The 18,954-nt window shown below is 37.3% G+C and overlaps 2 protein-coding genes across 2 annotated transcripts; both read left to right on the top strand.

Annotated features, from left to right (window-relative positions):
- Nucleotides 1-2,735: 2,735 nt before the first annotated feature.
- Nucleotides 2,736-8,114, top strand: LOC141376500 (single-strand selective monofunctional uracil DNA glycosylase-like). The gene is made up of 3 exons (XM_073916226.1): nucleotides 2,736-2,823; nucleotides 4,910-5,189; nucleotides 6,308-8,114. The coding sequence occupies exons 1-3, from the start codon at nucleotides 2,798-2,800 to the stop codon at nucleotides 6,833-6,835; spliced, it is 834 nt and encodes a 277-aa protein (XP_073772327.1). The 5' UTR covers nucleotides 2,736-2,797; the 3' UTR covers nucleotides 6,836-8,114.
- A 1,385-nt stretch (nucleotides 8,115-9,499) lies between these two features.
- smug1 (single-strand-selective monofunctional uracil-DNA glycosylase 1) lies at nucleotides 9,500-13,285 on the top strand (the record flags this gene model as incomplete). The annotated part of the gene is given in 3 exon segments (NM_001386344.1): nucleotides 9,500-9,779; nucleotides 11,309-12,331; nucleotides 12,361-13,285. Coding segments are annotated over 2 exon segments (808 nt in total), but the record flags the coding sequence as incomplete, so codon positions are not given.
- Between the last annotated feature and the right edge of the window lie 5,669 nt (nucleotides 13,286-18,954).

Genomic DNA, 18,954 nt, shown 5'->3' with positions numbered 1-18,954 from the left:
GGCTTCGTTCTGCTTCTGAAGGGCAGCACTAATGTGTTAAGTAATGTAAGGTGCTCTTAAAAGGCAATGTTATTCTGCAAAGTCATGCACTCTGCCAAACATTAATAACCCAAAGAGCTTTTACTGCAGACTCTAATCATCAGCCGAGTTCACACGGAGGCAAAGCAGATCAGTCAGAGACAAGAAACAAACATCTTATTTACCTTTAATTAATCAGATCTCTCACACATTTATACAAACAAGCTTAGATCCATGGTACAAAATAAGGTGGATGCGTTGTAAAAAGATTCATATAATAAAAAATAAATAAATAAAAAAAACTGGCAGCTTTGGTTGCCAGAATATTGCTGTTAATGTAACCCCGCCGGTCATACACCGCCCAACCCGCTCCGAGCTGGGATTGAACCGGCGACCTTCCGCATGGGAGTTGGTTGCTCTAACAAGGAAGATAAAGATCATGTCCTCTAGCGTATGTTGCTAGAGCACCTTTAGAGGTCAGAGGAGTGAGGTTTACCTCCACAGCACTTACTAGCTGGCCTCCGTTTCACTCACCCCGCTAAACCTCACTCCTATCCGGGTCACAGCACCAATGTAACGAGAGTGTTGGCAGGTATGGGTTTGGACTTGTGGGGGAAACCGGAGCATCTGGAGAAAACCCACACCAACACAGGTAGAACATGCAAACTCCACACAGAAACGCCTGCTGGTCCATCAGGGGCTCGAACTAACGACCTTCTTGCTGTGAGGTGACAGCCCTACCTAATCATTAAAGGGGACCCGTTATGCAAGATGGAAAACATGTCTCCGATGTCCCTGTGTTTGAGCTCAAAATACCACACAGATGATGTGTTATAACTCTCTGAGGCCGATTCTTTTAGGCTTTTATACTGATTGTGGTGTTTTGGTGACTGTCGCTTTAAATTCAAATGAGATTGTTCTTTTTTCAAAAGAGGGCGGAGCTACAAATGCCTGTGTGTCAGCAGAGTGGCAGATTCAAAACAAGACTGAACTCCTATGCTAATGAGGGAGAGATGGTCACTAGTGGCTTTCCCGCTTTGATGACATCATACAAAGGGAGAATGTCAATCAAAGTGTTTCTGCTGACTCTATTATCAAGTCTGATTATAAATAAATAATGTTAATCAATTGTAATTATTAGCAGCTAATTATATTCACACACTGCTGCAAGTCATTCTTGCATAATAGGTTGTCTTTAAAACAGTTTCCCCCTCATGAACAGCTAATGAGAAAAGTTCTTGAAGATACTTCCTCATGGTCTTTGAAGATTTTATACGGATTCAGCTTGGGACCCATTTGGGAGCCATATTTAAAGCTCATAAGGGTTTTTCATTTTCATCATTTAATGCAGGCTGCAGGCAAAGTACAATAGATTAAAACAAAAACAGCGAAACATACCTGGTGATGTTCAATCATGCATATTTGATACTCATGATGCTGTTCATTTCACATGGGTTGTTGTTCTCCTGTGTGTTGTGTTTCTGTGATCATCAGTCAGTGTGAAGAAGCGGTGCTTGAAACTGTCACTCTCTGACCTCCAGCAGGTTCAGATGGAGGTCAGGCTCTCTCTCTCTCTCTCTCTCTCTCTCTCTCTCTCTCTCTCTCTCTCTCAATTCAATTCAATTCAATTCTATAATTGCTTTATTGGCATGACAAATGTAAAAAAAAAATATTGCCAAAGCAGTTATAAAGTTACATAAAAATAAAAGAACATACATGTTTAAAATAAAAGAAAAACACAGTAAACAGTAGCAGTAGTAGTAAAAAAAGAAGATATATAGATATAATAATTAAATAAAAATATAAATAATACTTCATATTATCCAATATATCACATTATTATTCAATATATCATATTATTATTCAATATATCATATTATTATTCAATATATCATATTATTATTCAATATATCATATTATTATTCAATATATCATATTATTATTTAATATATCCCTCTTTCTCCCTCTCTCTCTCTCTCTCTCTCTCTCTCTCTCTCTCACATTAGTATTATAATTAATAATAATAATAATAATAATAATAATAAATCTGAATAAACTGTACACTTAAAAATAAACATTTATTGATAAAACAGTAATATTAATAATAATCAGTATTTTTACAGTGATTTATTTATAATAATCTAGGTGTGTGTCCGTGAGTGTGTGTTTGCAAGTGCATCATCACTAATCATTCTCTCTCAATTTAATTCAATTCAATAATTGCTTTATTTGCATGACAGATGTTACAAATGTATTGCCAAAGCATGTATAAAATGTATTATTGTATGTATTATTATTTTATTATTGATTTATTTTTCATTCTCTCCTAATTAAATTCAAAATTGCTTTATTGGCATGACAATGTACACAATACAAAATTGCCAATAATAAGAATAAAATATCAAAATTAAATTAGAAACAAAATATCAGAACGATTTAAACTTATTTATCTATGCAGCCTGGGTAAGGTCTTGAAGGGATACAGCTGCGGATTCTTACATAAATACATGGCATACTTTTGTGACCATCTACAACAATTATTAATATTTTACATTACTGTGAGGGTTAGGGTAGACGTTAGGAAAATACAATTAATGGATAATTTATTAAATAATAAATAATTCGCGTTACACGTCGACTGCAGCTGTATCCCTTCTAGTAACAACCATCTGCCCGCTGACAACACTAGAAAACCGCAGGAGAAGAAGAAGAATCCCGGCATGCAGCGCGCTCTCATCGCTCTTTTGTTGCCGGAAAAAAAGAAACCTCAGGACGAATCATGTTAGCACAGCTCGATACAGAGAGGTAAAGCACAAATACGCGATCAAATAACAACTAATATTAGTAATCGATTTTATATAACGTCTTTTTGTGGGAATATTCGCGCCATGTTTGGTATCGAAGCCTGTGTGTATGTGGATGGACGAGAGAATTGAAAATATTCATCACGAGCATAATGTTAAATTTAAACTCGCTGTATTGTTAATATATTGGGGGAAAGTTGATTTTATATGCGGATTTTCTGCTTAATAATGTAATTTCAAAAAAGTATTTAAAAAAAAACAAGTTTACCTCAGTTATTAATTGGTATAACCATTTCATGTAGTGTGTATATTATAAGTACATTTACAAAATGTAATCAATCAGTGTGGGACAAATTGACCACTGCATACAAAATCAAACCTGCACTGAAAATGAAAGTTTTTTTGTTGTCCGACTACAGTAAAACTATATTTTATAATAGTGTAATTACTTTATATAGTAATTATAGTAAGTATATTTTCAGTTTTTTACATTAGTGTGCAGTCTGAATTGCTGTTTAGAATAAAACTGATTTAATTCAATAGAACAGCCGTATACTGCAAATAAAACCTCAATAATTATGATACAAGAGCGATCTGATCAGGATTTTTGGGGCTGATAACCAATATCTGAAAGCAACATCAGCTCATAACACATCAAATCACCAACCATGGAGTCAGTCTGAGGTCCTTCTTTTATCATAGATATTAATATGATCTTTTTTTTTCAGCTACAGTAAAACTATATTTTATATTTTATTTATATACAGAATTTCTCCTTAATAATGTAATTTCTGAAAATTATGTTTTTTGCAAATCCTAGGGACATTCTACCAGAAACGTACATTATCTGTCCTTGAAATAGAAATACAGTACATAAAAAAGTATTTCATCCCAGAAATGTCTAAAATGGACTGATGGGTGATTTCTGTGAGTTGTTCTGTAAAGGAATATGTCATTCATTTCACTCTCAGATTTTTGTTCTTTATTAAAAACACATTACAAATGTACAAACTCTGTCATCAGCACAATTGAACATACAGCTTTAATAATTTTTATTATGCTAAAAACTGTTATTTAGAAAAAATATACTTCAGAAATTGCAAGTTTAATTTATCAATTACATCAATTGAATAAAAACATGAAACTAAATAAATACTACAAATATATAATAAAAATAAATTTACAATTTATCAAATTTCCCATTTAATGTATTTTATTAACGTCTACCCCCATTCCAACCCTAAACCCAACCGTCACAGCACTGTGAAAACAGTAGTTGTACCGGGTATTATTTATATTATCTATTAAATTACCCAATAAATTGTATTTTTTAAGACTTACCCCAACCCTTAACCCAACCATCACAGTACTGTAAAAATATTAATTACTGTTATATAGTGTCATTAAAAAATGCTGCTATATTAATGTGCATATCCCACTTCCGGCCTGCCCACTTAATTTTGCTTTGTCCAAGTAAAGCTACTTAATCGTGCTGACATCCATCCAATCACCAACAATACACTTCAATAAAACCTATAGACATTATAGCAAATTCCCCATTAAATTCCCTAATCAGAGAAAGAAAACCAAAAATAATTGTTCTTCATGATAATACTGGGCCGTTAGAAAAAAATCCTTAGTGTTTAAGTCTAAAATTTAATTCTTAATGGTCTAAAAAGGGGTTTTAAAGGTCTTATATTTTACTGAATAAAATCTGCAGAAACCCTCATACAATATAGAGAGCGTGTTACAAGCTGTCACTGTTCAAAAATAACCGAATGTTAAAAAGTTTAGACATTAAAAACAGCTGATTATGTTGCAAATTATCTGATATTTTTTTATTATCTTATTCTGTTTTTATGTACAGTCATGAACACACCTATTTGTAGAGCAGGCAGTTTGAGTGTTTTCTGCCCTTCATTATTCCTATAGTCATTTCTCCTATAGGCAGAAGTTCTGCGTTGCAGAATAAGCTCAATAGGCTACTTGCATGCTCGGTGAATAGAATTGCCCCTAGTAGACAAATGAAGTCTTAATTAAAACTAAATCATTGATTCATTAACTTATGCGAATTGTTTGATGTGTAGGTTGGAAAGTGGAGATGCATCTAAGAGAGAAGTGCCTGATCTGGCTGTTGAGCGGCTCTTCAACAGCTCCACAGCCGCTTCCCGGTTCTTGCAGGCTGAGCTGGAGCTGAACGCCCGGCTGCAGATGCTGTCCTTTGGAAATCCCGTGCGGTACACGTACAACCCCCTGGAGTACGCCTGGGAGACTCATCAGTGTTATGTGGAGAATTACTGTCAGGAGGGGCAGAGTGTCCTCTTTCTGGGCATGAACCCGGGACCCTTCGGCATGGCACAAACAGGGGTCAGAACATTTTCCTTCTTTACTCTCATTTTTTACTGCATCTGCTGGTGTTCAGTTAGAAATTTAGATGTAGCATGGTGTTATGTGTGATTTACCGATGTACAAACATTGTCTTGTTTTTCCAGACTTGTATGATGTTTATTTATTTGGTCTAGACACTTTTATTTATCTAGCAATTATATAAATATTGGGTATATACAGAACAGATGTGTTTTAAAGCAGCTTAAATATATAAATGGTTAAATATATACATTTTGCTTACAAATATGTACATCTAGTGTATAGAATGGTGTAAAGTATAAAGTACTAGAGCTGGGCGATTAGGCCTAAAATCAAAATATTAATTAAATGAACATTTATCTTGATTATGATTAATGAACGATTATTTTATTTATTTGTTTATTTATTCGTTTGCTTATTTATTTGTTGGCCGTCATAGTTCACTGACAAGTTTTGTACAGCCAATATGCTCACATATTACAAGTGAGTGATTTCTGAATGAAGGCTGCATTACTTGATAACTTGACGCGGTGGCGCAGTAGGTAGTGCTGTCACCTCACAGCAAGAAGGTCGCTGGTTCGAGCCTCGGCTGGGTCATTTGGAATTTCTGGGTGGAGTTTGCATGTTCTCCCTGCATTTGCGTGGGTTTCCTCCGGGTGCTCCGGTTTCCCCCACAGTCTAAAGACATGCAGTACTGGCGAATTGGGTAAGCTAAATTGTCAATAGTGTATGAGTGTGAATGAGTGTGTATGGATGTTTCCCAGAAATGGGTTGCAGCTGGAAGGGCATCCGCTGCGTAAAACATATGCTGAAAAAGTTGGCAGTTCATTCCGCTGTGGTGACCTCAGATTAATAACGAGACTAAGCCGAAAATGAATGAATGAATGAAACTTGTAATACACAAACTAAAGTAACATTACCAAAAAAGTTGACCCCCCCCATCATCACTGTATAATTCGCACACTGATTATAACCACTTGAGGGAGAGTAAATAGTGAGTCTATGTTCATTTTGGGTTGAACTGTCCCTTTCATAGTTAGTCTTTGTCATCAAATGATTCTTGTTCACAATATTAATTTGCTCAGAAATTCTCCTTGGTTTTCTTCATCGTGATCAAGGTTCCATTCGGGGAAGTGAAAGCGGTTCGCAATTGGCTGAAGATCACGGGAAGGGTGGGGCGTCCGGCAGACGAGCACCCGAAGCGGCGAATCACAGGCCTGGACTGCACTCAGAGTGAAGTGAGCGGCGCTCGGTTCTGGGGCTTTTTCCAGGAGCTCTGCGGAGAACCGAACAACTTCTTCCGCCACTGTTTTGTGCACAACTTGTGTCCTCTGATCTTCATGAGTGAGTCCGGCAAGAACTTGACCCCTCCCGAGCTCCCGGCGGCAGAGCGAGACGCTCTCCTGTCCTGCTGTGACTCTGCCCTCTGTCGGGTCGTCACAGCACTGGGCATCTCCATGGTGATCGGGGTGGGGAAACTGTCAGAGCAGCGTGCCCGACGAGCGCTCTCAGAGGCGGGCATCAGCGTCAGGGTGGAAGGCATCATGCATCCATCCCCTAGAAACCCACTGGCTAATAAAGGCTGGGCGAGTGTAGCCCGAGATAAACTAAATCAGCTGGGGGTTTTGGGTTTGCTGACTAGATGATGAGGATACGGCTACTTCATATTAACTCTTCTGTGTTGTTGCGCATGTTTGTCTACTCTGGGGTTGAATTTGAGTCCTAATTTGGCCACAACTTTGTTTCAGCAAATGGAACAATTTTTGGTAAACAAATCTTATTTTGAAGCATATTTTAGGAAAATGCTTTGAAATGTTTTAAAATCAACAATGCATACTAATTGACTACCCTTTCATTATGTTGGGGGCTGTTTTTGCCCCATTGACTTCCATTATGACAACACTTTTTGAATGCAAAGCCATTAAAAGCCATTGTACCTTTGAAAGAGTACAAATTTGTACCTTAAAGGTCCATATTAATACCTCAAGGGTACATATTAGTACTTAAAAAGTACAAACGTATTCCTCTTCAAATTGTTTAGTTACTAATATATACTTTTGAGGTACCAATATGGACCCTTTAAGTACAAATGTGTACCTATTAAAAAGGTACAACCCCAGTGACAGCTCATGTATCTTTATTTCTGAGAGTGTAAATACATCATGTAACATTAACTAATTGAACCTTACTGTAAAGTTTTGGTAATCTTAAGTGTAATAATGAAGTGTTTTATCTTTTTATTTCTTTTTTATGTTTAATATTTATCTGTGTGGGTGTAAATACTGTATATAAATAATGATAGATAGTTTTTCAATTTATTTTATGTTAAGCTGTTGCCGAATATGCGGTAAATTTGATCATTACATTTTAGTTTATTTAGTTTTGTATATGCTTTAGTGTTTAATTTGGCTAAAATATTTAAATATTTGATTTGGATTTTTACATCCCAGTGCTTATGTGTGTCTTATTTTACCCAGCATTGAAACAACCCAGCATTTCTTTCCCATTTTCTCTTGAATATTTAGATATCATGCCTCTTTAGGAACTATAAAAAATGCTTTAATGTTTAATTTGGCTAAAATATTTAAATATTTGGGTTGGATTTTTACATCCCAGTGCTTATATTTGTCTTTTTTTAGCCAGCGTTGAAACAACCTATCATTTCTTTTTAAAGTTTTTAGGTATTATGTCTCTTTTGGGGCTAAAAAAATGGGTTAAAAAAAGTCAAATCTATATGACTAAATGTGACTTAAAATATTGTGTTACTGTAAATATGTTTGATTATAACACTAACTAACCCACTGTGAGTTCAGGAAGTTGTGTGAATGAAGTTAAGTCTGATTTTTCTTTGTAATGGAGGTAAATCTGAATGTTTAGTCAGATATGTTGGTGCTGGCAATAAAATCTACCTCATGTTCATCACCATCCTGTTATTCTGTGTTCATCTGTTAAAGGTAAACCAATACATTCAGCATATCTGATGTCAATTAAGATGTTTACTACTTTAATCAGTTTTCAATTAAGGCAAATAGATGATCATACAAAATATGAAAACCGAAACTATTAAGTAGCTTTATGTTTATATATATATATATAACTGGAACTGTTAAGTTGATTCAACTTAATTTTATAATTATGCACATATTTAATTTACTTACAAATGTTTAAGGCAACAGGTTTACTCACTTTTTAAGTGAAGTTAACTAAACATTTTAAAAGCAACTGGTTTACTATTTATTTTATGTTAGGTCAACTAATCACAATGTACATCGCCCTCTGAAGGGCACTGGAGTAAACAAATCATGGCCGACTAATCCAAAATGCTTAAAACTGGCCACCTCCAAGGGCATTTTGGAGGGAAGGATTTTGAAAATCATATAATTTGAGCAGGAATGTTTTTTGGGGGTCACACACTGCATTCAACTCAGATGGGCTCATCTCAATGCTCTAATTCCTCCATAGGGATCTTCCGGAGGGATTAGGGCATAGGGATAAGCCTTTCCAAATGGAAATCAGTGTGTGTGTGTGCGTGTGTTGATAAGAACATTAGATCTTATATCAGGTGAAAATGAAATTTTTTTAAATGTGTGATTATAATTTAACAATGGGTGACATGGTGGCTCAGTGGTTAGCACTGTCGCTTTACAGCAAAAAGGTCTCTAGTTTGAGCCTCGGCTGGGCTAGTTGGCATTTCTGTGTGGAGTTTGCATGTTCTCCCAATGTTGGTGTGGGTTTCTTCTGGGTGCTCCGCGGTTTCCCTCGCAGTCAAAACACATGCGCTATAGGGGAATTGGATAAACTAAAGTGGGCGTAGTGTATGAGTGTGTGTGTGAATGAGTGTGTATGGGTATTTCCCAGCCGGAATGCTGTGTAAAACATGTTGTATAAGTTGGTGGTTCATTCCGCTGTGGCGAGCTCTGAAATAGAGACTAGGCTGTAAGAAAATGAATGAATGAACAAACAATCTCTTTATTATTTATAACAATGACAAGATTGTCCTCTTTTGTACTTTGGGTGTGTAAAGTGGGTTTATTCTCATCTTTCAGTTTCAGTTTTAGCTTTAAGACACACACATTTGTAGTTCACACATGATTCTTATGACATGCTCTTTGTTAACACTTTTGCCTGACATGCTCTTTTGCCTGACAAAACTCCTGGAATTTTTTTTAGGCAGAAGTTCTGCGTTGCAGAATAAGCTCAATAGGCTACTTGCATGCTCGGTGAATAGAATTGCCCCTAGTAGACAAATGAAGTCTTAATTAAAACTAAATCATGCATTCATTAACTTATGCATATTGTTTGATGTGTAGGTTGGAAAGTGGAGATGCATCTAAGAGAGAAGTGCCTGATCTGGCTGTTGAGCGGCTCTTCAACAGCTCCACAGCTGCTTCCCGGTTCTTGCAGGCTGAGCTGGAGCTGAACGCCCGGCTGCAGATGCTGTCCTTTGGAAATCCCGTGCGGTACACGTACAACCCCCTGGAGTACGCCTGGGAGACTCATCAGTGTTATGTGGAGAATTACTGTCAGGAGGGGCAGAGTGTCCTCTTTCTGGGCATGAACCCGGGACCCTTCGGCATGGCACAAACTGGGGTCAGAACATTTTCCTTCTTTACTCTCATTTTTTACTGCATCTGCTGGTGTTCAGTTAGAAATTTAGATGTAGCATGGTGTTATGTGTGATTTACCGATGTACAAACATTGTCTTGTTTTTCCAGACTTGTATGATATTTATTTATTTGGTCAAGACACTTTTATTTATCTAGCAATTATATAAATATTGGATATATATAGAACAGATGTGTTTTAAAGCAGCTTAAATATATAAATGGGTAAATATATAAATTTTGCTTACAAATATGAACATGGCGAAGCAGTGGCGCAGTAGGTAGTGCTGTTGCCTCACAGCAAGAAGGTCGCTGGGTCGCTGGTTCGAACCTTGGCGTTTCTGTGTGGAGTTTGCATGTTCTCCCTTCCTTCGCGTGGGTTTCCTCCGGGTGGTCCGGTTTCCCCCACAGTCCAAACACATGTGGTACAGGTTAATTGGGTAGGCTAAAATTGTCCGAAGTGTATGAGTGTGTGTGTGAATGTGTGTGTGGATGTTTCCCAGAGATGGGTTGCGGCTGGTAAGGGCATCCGCTGCGTAAAACACTTGCTGGATAAGTTGGCGGTTCATTCCGCTGTGGCCACCCCTGGATTAATAAAGGAATGACAAGAAAATAAATGAATGAATGAAATATGTACATCTAGTGTATAGAATGGTGTAAAGTATAAAGTACTAAAACTGGGCGATTAGGCCTAAAATCTAAATATTAATTAATTACATTATTAATTAAAAATAACATTTAACTTGATTATGATTATTAAACGATTATTTTATTTATTTATTTATTTATTTTTTAGTTATTTATTTATTTATTTGTTTGTTTGTTTATTTATTTGTTGGCCGTCATAGTTCACTGACAAGTTTTGTACAGCCAATATGCTCACATATTACAAGTGAGTGATTTCTGAATGAAGGCTGCATTACTTGATAACTTGACGCGGTGGCGCAGTAGGTAGTGCTGTCACCTCATAGCAAGAAGGTCGCTGGTTCGAGCCTCGGTTGGGTCATTTGGAATTTCTGGGTGGAGTTTGCATGTTCTCCCTGCATTTGCGTGGGTTTCCTCCGGGTGCTCCGGTTTCCCCCACAGTCTAAAGACATGCAGTACTGGCGAATTGGGTAAGCTAAATTGTCAATAGTGTATGAGTGTGTATGGATGTTTCCCAGAAATGGGTTGCAGCTGGAAGGGCATCCGCTGCGTAAAACATATGCTGAAAAAGTTGGCAGTTTATTCCGCTGTGGTGACCTCAGATTAATAACGAGACTAAGCCGAAAATGAATGAATAAATAAAACTTGTATTACACAAACTAAAGTAACATTACCAAAAAAGTTGACCCCCCATCATCACTGTATAATTGGCACACTGATTATAACCACTTGAGGGAGAGTAAATAGTGAGTCTATGTTCATTTTGGGTTGAACTGTCCCTTTCATAGTTAGTCTTTGTCATCAAATGATTCTTGTTCACAATATTAATTTGCTCAGAAATTCTCCTTGGTTTTCTTCATCGTGATCAAGGTTCCATTCGGGGAAGTGAAAGCGGTTCGCAATTGGCTGAAGATCACGGGAAGGGTGGGGCGTCCGGCAGACGAGCACCCGAAGCGGCGCATCACAGGCCTGGACTGCACTCAGAGTGAAGTGAGCGGCGCTCGGTTCTGGGGCTTTTTCCAGGAGCTCTGCGGAGAACCGAACAACTTCTTCCGCCACTGTTTTGTGCACAACTTGTGTCCTCTGATCTTCATGAGTGAGTCCGGCAAGAACTTGACCCCTCCCGAGCTCCCGGCGGCAGAGCGAGACGCTCTCCTGTCCTGCTGTGACTCTGCCCTCTGTCGGGTCGTCACAGCACTGGGCATCTCCATGGTGATCGGGGTGGGGAAACTGTCAGAGCAGCGTGCCCGACGAGCGCTCTCAGAGGCGGGCATCAGCGTCAGGGTGGAAGGCATCATGCATCCATCCCCTAGAAACCCACTGGCTAATAAAGGCTGGGCGAGTGTAGCCCGAGATAAACTAGATCAGCTGGGGGTTTTGGGTTTGCTGACTAGATGATGAGGATACGGCTACTTCATATTAACTCTTCTGTGTTGTTGCGCATGTTTGTCTACTCTGGGGTTGAATTTGAGTCCTTATTTGGCCACAACTTTGTGTTTCAGCAAATGGAACAATTTTTGGTAAACAAATCTTATTTTGAAGCATATTTTAGGAAAATGCTTTGAAATGTTTTAAAATCAACAATGCATACTAATTGACTACCCTTTCATTATGTTGGGGGCTGTTTTTGCCCCATTGACTTCCATTATGACAACACTTTTTGAATGCAAAGCCATTAAAAGCCATTGTACCTTTGAAAGAGTACAAATTTGTACCTTAAAGCTCCATATTAATACCTCAAGGGTACATATTAGTAGTACTTAAAAAGTACAAACGTATTCCTCTTCAAATTGTTTAGTTACTAATATATACTTTTGAGGTACCAATATGGACCCTTTAAGTACAAATGTGTACCTATTAAAAAGGTACAACCCCAGTGACGGCTCATGTATCTTTATTTCTGAGAGTGTAAATACATCATGTAACATTAACTAATTGAACCTTACTGTAAAGTTTTGGTAATCTTAAGTGTAGTAATGAAGTGTTTTATCTTTTTATTTTTTTTTTATGTTCAATATTTATCTGTGTTGGTGTAAATACTGTATATAAATAATGATGGATAGTTTTTCAATTTATTTTATGTTAAGCTGTTGCCGAATATGCGGTAAATTTGATCATTACATATTAGTTTATTTAGTTTTGTATATGCTTTAGTGTTTAATTTGGCTAAAATATTTGAATATTTGGTTTGGATTTTTACATCCCAGTGCTTATGTGTGTCTTATTTTACCCAGCATTGAAACATCTCAGCATTTCTTTCCCATTTTCTCTTGAATATTTAGATATCATGCCTCTTTTGGAACTATAAAAAATGCTTTAATGTTTAATTTGGCTAAAATATTTGAATATTTGGGTTGGATTTTTACATCCCAGTGCTTATGTTTGTCTTATTTTACACAGCATTGAAACAACTCAGCATTTTTTTCACTTTTTCTTTTGAGTATTTAGATATTATGCCTCTTTTGGAGCTATAAAAATGCTTGAATGTTTAATTTGGCTTAAATATTTAAATATTTGGGTTGGATTTTTACATCCCAGTGCTTATATTTGTCTTTTTTTAGCCAGCGTTGAAACAACCTATCATTTCTTTTTAAAGTTTTTAGGTATTATGTCTCTTTTGGGGCTAAAAAAATGGGTTAAAAAAAGTCAAATCTATATGACTAAATGTGACTTAAAAGATTGTATTACTGTAAATATGTTTGAGTATAACACTAACTAACCCACAGTGAGTTCAGGAGGTTGTGTGAATGAAGTTAAGTCTGATTTTTCTTTGTAATGGAGGTAAATCTGAATGTTTAGTCAGATATGTTGGTGCTGGCAATAAAATCTACCTCATGTTCATCACCATCCTGTTATTCTGTGTTCATCTGTTAAAGGTAAACCAATACATTCAGCATATCTGATGTCAATTAAGATGTTTACTACTTTAATCAGTTTTCAATTAAGGCAAATAGATGATCATACAAAATATGAAAACCGAAAATATTAAGTAGCTTTATGTTTATATATATATATGTATATATATATATATATATATATATATATATATATATATATATATATATATATATATATATATATATATATATACACAACTGGAACTGTTAAGTTGATTCAACTTAATTTTATAATTATGCACATATTTAATTTACTTACAAATGTTTAAGGCAACAGGTTTACTCACTTTTTAAGTGAAGTTAACTAAACATTTTAAAAGCAACTGGTTTACTATTTATTTTATGTTAGGTCAACTAATCACAATGTACATCGCCCTCTGAAGGGCACTGGAGTAAACAAATCATGGCCGCCTAATTGAAGTCTTGTTCCAAATTGCTTAAAACTGGCCTCCTCCAAGGGCATTTTGGAGGGAAGGATTTTGAAAATCATATCATTTGAGCAGGAATGTTTTTTGGGGTCACACACTGCATTCAACTCAGATGGGCTCATCTCAATGCTCTAATTCCTCCATAGGGATCTTCCGGAGGGATTAGGGCATAGGGATAAGCCTTTCCAAATGGAAATCAGTGTGTGTGTGTGCGTGTGTTGATAAGAACATTAGATCTTATATCAGGTGAAAATGAAATTTTTTTAAATGTGTGCATATAATTTAAAAATGGGTGACATGGTGGCTCAGTGGTTAGCACTGTCGCTTCACAGCAAGAAGGTCGCTGGTTCGAGCCTCGGTTGGGTCAGTTGGCGTTTCTGTGTGGAGTTTGCATGTTCTCCCTATGTTGCCGTGGGTTTCCTCTGGGTGCTCCGCGGTTTCCCTCGCAGTCAAAACACATGCGCTATAGGGGAATTGAAAAAACTAAAGTGGGCGTAGTGTGTGTGTGTGTGTGTGTGTGTGTGTGTGTGTGTGTGTGTGTGTGTGTGTGTGTGTGTGTGTGTGTGTGTGTGTGTGTGTGTGTGTGTGTGTGTGTGTGTGTGTGTGTGTGTGTGTGTGTGTGTGAATGAGTGTGTATGGGTGTTTCCAAGTGATGGGTTGCAGCCGGAATCCTGCTGTGTAAAACATGTTGTATAAATTGGTGGTTCATTCCGCTGTGGCGAGCTCTGAAATAGAGACTAGGCTGAAGGAAAATGAATGAATGAACAAGCAATCTCTTTATTATTTATAACAATGACAAGATTGTCCTCTTTTGTACTTTGGGTGTGTAAAGTGGGTTTATTCTCGTCTTTCAGTTTCAGTTTTAGCTTTAAGACACACACATTTGTAGTTCACACATGATTCGTATGACATGCTTTTTGTTAACACTTTTGCCTGACATGCTCTTTCTCCCAATGTGAGCTCGGAGAGTAATTGCAGCTTCCTCTAATAATGATTTTCTTTCTCTGTGCTGTATTATTAATTAAGCCAGTGAGTCTTGCCAATAACATTCACTTTGTGAATAAGAGCCTCTGACTACAGGAAAACACACACTGATTGAGGGCGAAGTGAATACAAATGGGGGGAAATTGTACTTCAGAAAAATGCATGAAAATAAGAAAGAGAGAAGCAGATTTGGAAAAAGTGAAGGAAAATATCTAAGCATTTGCAAAGAAAAGTCTGCTTCACTATTACTAAACTAATATACAGTTTACTTATTACTAAAAGAGCTTGCTTATTTCTAAATTAATAAATATTGTTTGCGGCTTAATCCCTTTATTCATCAGGAGTCGCCACAGCGGAATGAACCCTTGCGAGCATGCAAACTCCACACAGAAATGCCAACTGACCCAGCCTAGGTTTGAACCAGCGACCTTCTTGCTGTGAGGCGACAGCGCTATACCCACTGCACCATCGCTCTACATGTTTATATTTATTTATAAATCACAGTTCAACATTTATTAATGCTAATGCATTGTTAAAATCTGAAGTTGTGATACTTTAATAAATGCACCGAGTTAGGAAGGACGCACAATGAATGATCGTATTTCATTGATGTTAAAAAAGATGAACACATGCTGTATAGCAGCGATTTCCAACAGGGACTCCCAGCCCACAAGAGGGCCTCAGCTAGCTCTGTAGGGGGTTGCATCCTATTTAAAAAAAATAATAGTGGACAATTAGTGGACAATTTGTGTTTAAAACATTCTTTTATGTTGTTGAGGCCAAATTCTGACCGACCATCTGAATGTGTCAGCAGAAATGGAGACTCATCAGAGCAGGCAACGTTTCTCCAATCATCTATTGTCCAGTTGTGGTGAGTCTGTGTGAATTGTAGCCTCAGTTTCCTGTTCTTAGCTGACAGGAGCGGCACCTGTGTGGTCTTCTGCTGCTGTAGCCCATCCGCCACAAGGTTGGACGTGTTGTGTGTTCAGAGATGCTCTTCTGCAGAGCTCGGTTGTAGCGAGTGCTTATTTGAGTTACTGTTGCCTTTCTATCAGCTGGAACCAGTCTGGCCATTCTCCTCTGACCTCTGGCATCCACAAGGCATTTGCGTCCACAGAACTGCTGCATACTGGATACTTTCTCTATTTCAGACCATTCTCTGTAAACCCTAGAGATGGTTGTGCGTGAAAATTCCAGTAGATCAGCAGTTTCTGAAATACTAAATAAAACAACCATGCCACGTTCAAAGACACTTAAATATCCTTTCTTCCCCATTCTGATGCTCAGTTTGAACTGCAGCAGATCATCTTGACCGTGTCCACATGCCTAAATGCATTGAGCTGCTGCCATGTGATTGGCTAATTAGAAATTTGTGATAATGAGCTGTTGGAGAGGTGTACCTAATAAAGTGGCCAATGAGCTGTTGGAAAGGTGTACCTAATAAAGGGGCCAGTGTGTGTGTGTGTGTGTGTGTGTGTGTGTGTGTGTGTGTGTGTGTGTGTGTGTGTGTGTGTGTGTCTSTGTGTGTGTGTGTGTGTGTGTGTGTGTGTGTGTGTGTGTGTGTGTGTGTGTGTGTGTGTGTGTGTGTGTGTGTGTGTGCGTGCGTGCGTGTGTGCGTGTGTGTGTGTATATATTTGTATGTGGATGTTTATTTTTATTCAGAATCAGAATGAACTTTATTCACCAAATGTGCACAATAGTTTTTTGTGTGTTTTTTCTGGAGCACGGGATAAATAAATACCTAAATATCAACACAAGAACACAGAAGGACATTTAAATAAATGTAAAATACGTAAACAATAAACATTATGATATTAAATATATAGATCTAGATGGTTTATGAGCAATGTGCAGCTTTTTTTTGAGTGGTCACATAATTTTTCACCCTCAACTCTTATTGATATTCTGGCCTGGAGATGAACTGAATTGCTTTACTAAAAGAGACTGAAAAACTGCAAAATTCATGCTGATCTTCAGTGCTGTATTGTTATTCAGTGATCCCACAGAATGAAGGCAATGTGGACATGCAGGGTGACCTCCAGCTGAACCCGGGGAGCCCGAATGTGGAGACACTGAACATGAGCATTAGCCTCTGTTTAATGGCGGACGCTTGAAGAGCCATCAATACAAAGACAAATGAGTGCTCAGGTTATTACAGCAGAATTAGAGCCGAGGGACGGACAACCAGTGTGACAAATGAAGAGGTGTGGAGATACAATGGAGACCGTGAGCATGAGGAAGAAACCAGTGCAGGGAATATGATGACAGAACAGAGATGGTGTTACTGTTTTATCATATCCAGGAAGGACATGGAGGCAGAACCGCAGAGACTGGAAAAAAAAAAAAAAAAGATTTGGCTTTTGAGCTTAAACTCTCTGTATATAGATGATTTGGTCACACTTTACAATAAGGTTCATTAGTTAATGTTATAATAGTAATGCATTTACTAACATGAACAAACAATGAACAATACATTTTCTACAGTATATATTCATGTTAATCAACGTTAGTTAATGAAAATACAGTAGTTCATTGTTAGTTCATGTTAACTCATGGTGCATTAACTAATGTTAACAAGCATGGACTTAAATGTAACTAATGCATTAGTAAATGTTCAATTATGATTAATAAATGCTGCACATGTGTTGTTCATGATTAGTTCATGTTAGTTGTTCCTTTTAGTGTTTCCGATGATTTAGAGTATTACCACTTAATCTCTGTACGTGTGTTTTGGCAGTTTGTTTGTGTTTTTGTGTTACAAAGAAATGAATTGTCATGTTTGTTGTCACAGAAATAAAACTGAGGTGGTACTTTTTCAATCTGTGTACTTTTTAGGCACTCATAGACATTGGTTTTGTCGTATTTGTAATTTTTCACGCACAGAATTTAAGGTACTAAAGCTTTCGAGGCAGCACTTTTTCAATTTTACTACTTTATAGGCACTAATAGACAATATGTGGCCTGATTGCACACGTCTATGGGTTACAGAGGCCAGCTGAAGTGCTGTGCAGGTAAACCTCGCTGCTTTGACCTCTAAACGTGCTCTAGCGACAGTCATTGGAGGTCATGGTCTTTAGCCTCCTTGGTAGAGCAACCGACTTCCATGCGGAAGGTCGCCGGTTCGATACCAGCTTGGAGCGGGTTGGGTTGTGTAGAACCGGCGGGGTTACATTGGTGACATGACTGAGATGGGAGTGAGGTTTAGGGGTTGATTGTAACTGACGCCGGCTAGTGAAGTGCTTTGCAGGTAAACCTTGCTCCTCTGACCTCTAAAGGTGCTCTAGCAACAGGTCTTTAGCCTCCTTGGTAGAGCAACTGACTCCCATGTGGAAAGTCGCCGGTTTGACACCACCTCGGAGCAGGTTTCTTCTTGCAATCAGTCACAATTACAAATACTTACACAGTTGATGCAAATGTTACAAAAATGTGCTGTAATTCAGATACATATAATAAAAGGAGTAAATTAAGGAGACTTTTATTTTTAAAAGTCATGTTTGTACAACACTAATCACATTTACTGCTTTTCCTCTGCCCTGTGACTGTGCTTATATTAGTGGTTTAATATTTAATTAATATGTCTTCTAAATATAGCTTGCCTGTGTTTTCATTACAGCCTACGAATCAGTAAAAGGCTCTGCTTGTTCTGTAAGTAATCAAAGTTCTTGTTCAAAAATGATCAAATGAATATTTTGTGAATCAGTATCCCAAATTAACGTTTATAATAAAGTTTTTTTTGCATTCATTTTCTATTGATCCACATGTGTCTCATTATATCAGGAAACAAAGAAGTCATTCACTTGAAGATGAAAGGTAGTTGACAACAGGTAAGAGAGACTCCAAACAATAGCAGAAAACAATTTTGCAATAAATCCTGAATCAACATTGACTTGGTTTTTCAAGATCTAAAAGACTTTAAAGCGACTCAAAGATGCTTCTGTCATGTTCAACAGGTAAGATGCTTCATTTTTAACATGAGTTTGTAGGATAGCACTTATAATGTAATATTATTGAGTGTTGTCATACTGTTGTGTTGAATTGTACAGACTGATGAATTACTAACCAAACAGGTCACCAGATTAACAACATATAATCAGATGTCTGAAATAATTTTTGCAAGATCAGTTTTTCCAGTTTTCTATTTTGTTTACACTAATATTTACAAAAGCATGGCATTTATTCTCACACGTGACATTGTTTTTGTTTTAGA

Source organism: Danio rerio, chromosome 11 (genome assembly GCF_049306965.1).
Source record: "Danio rerio strain Tuebingen ecotype United States chromosome 11, GRCz12tu, whole genome shotgun sequence".
NCBI lineage: Eukaryota > Metazoa > Chordata > Actinopteri > Cypriniformes > Danionidae > Danio > Danio rerio.
This window is presented reverse-complemented; position numbering and strand designations above follow the sequence as displayed.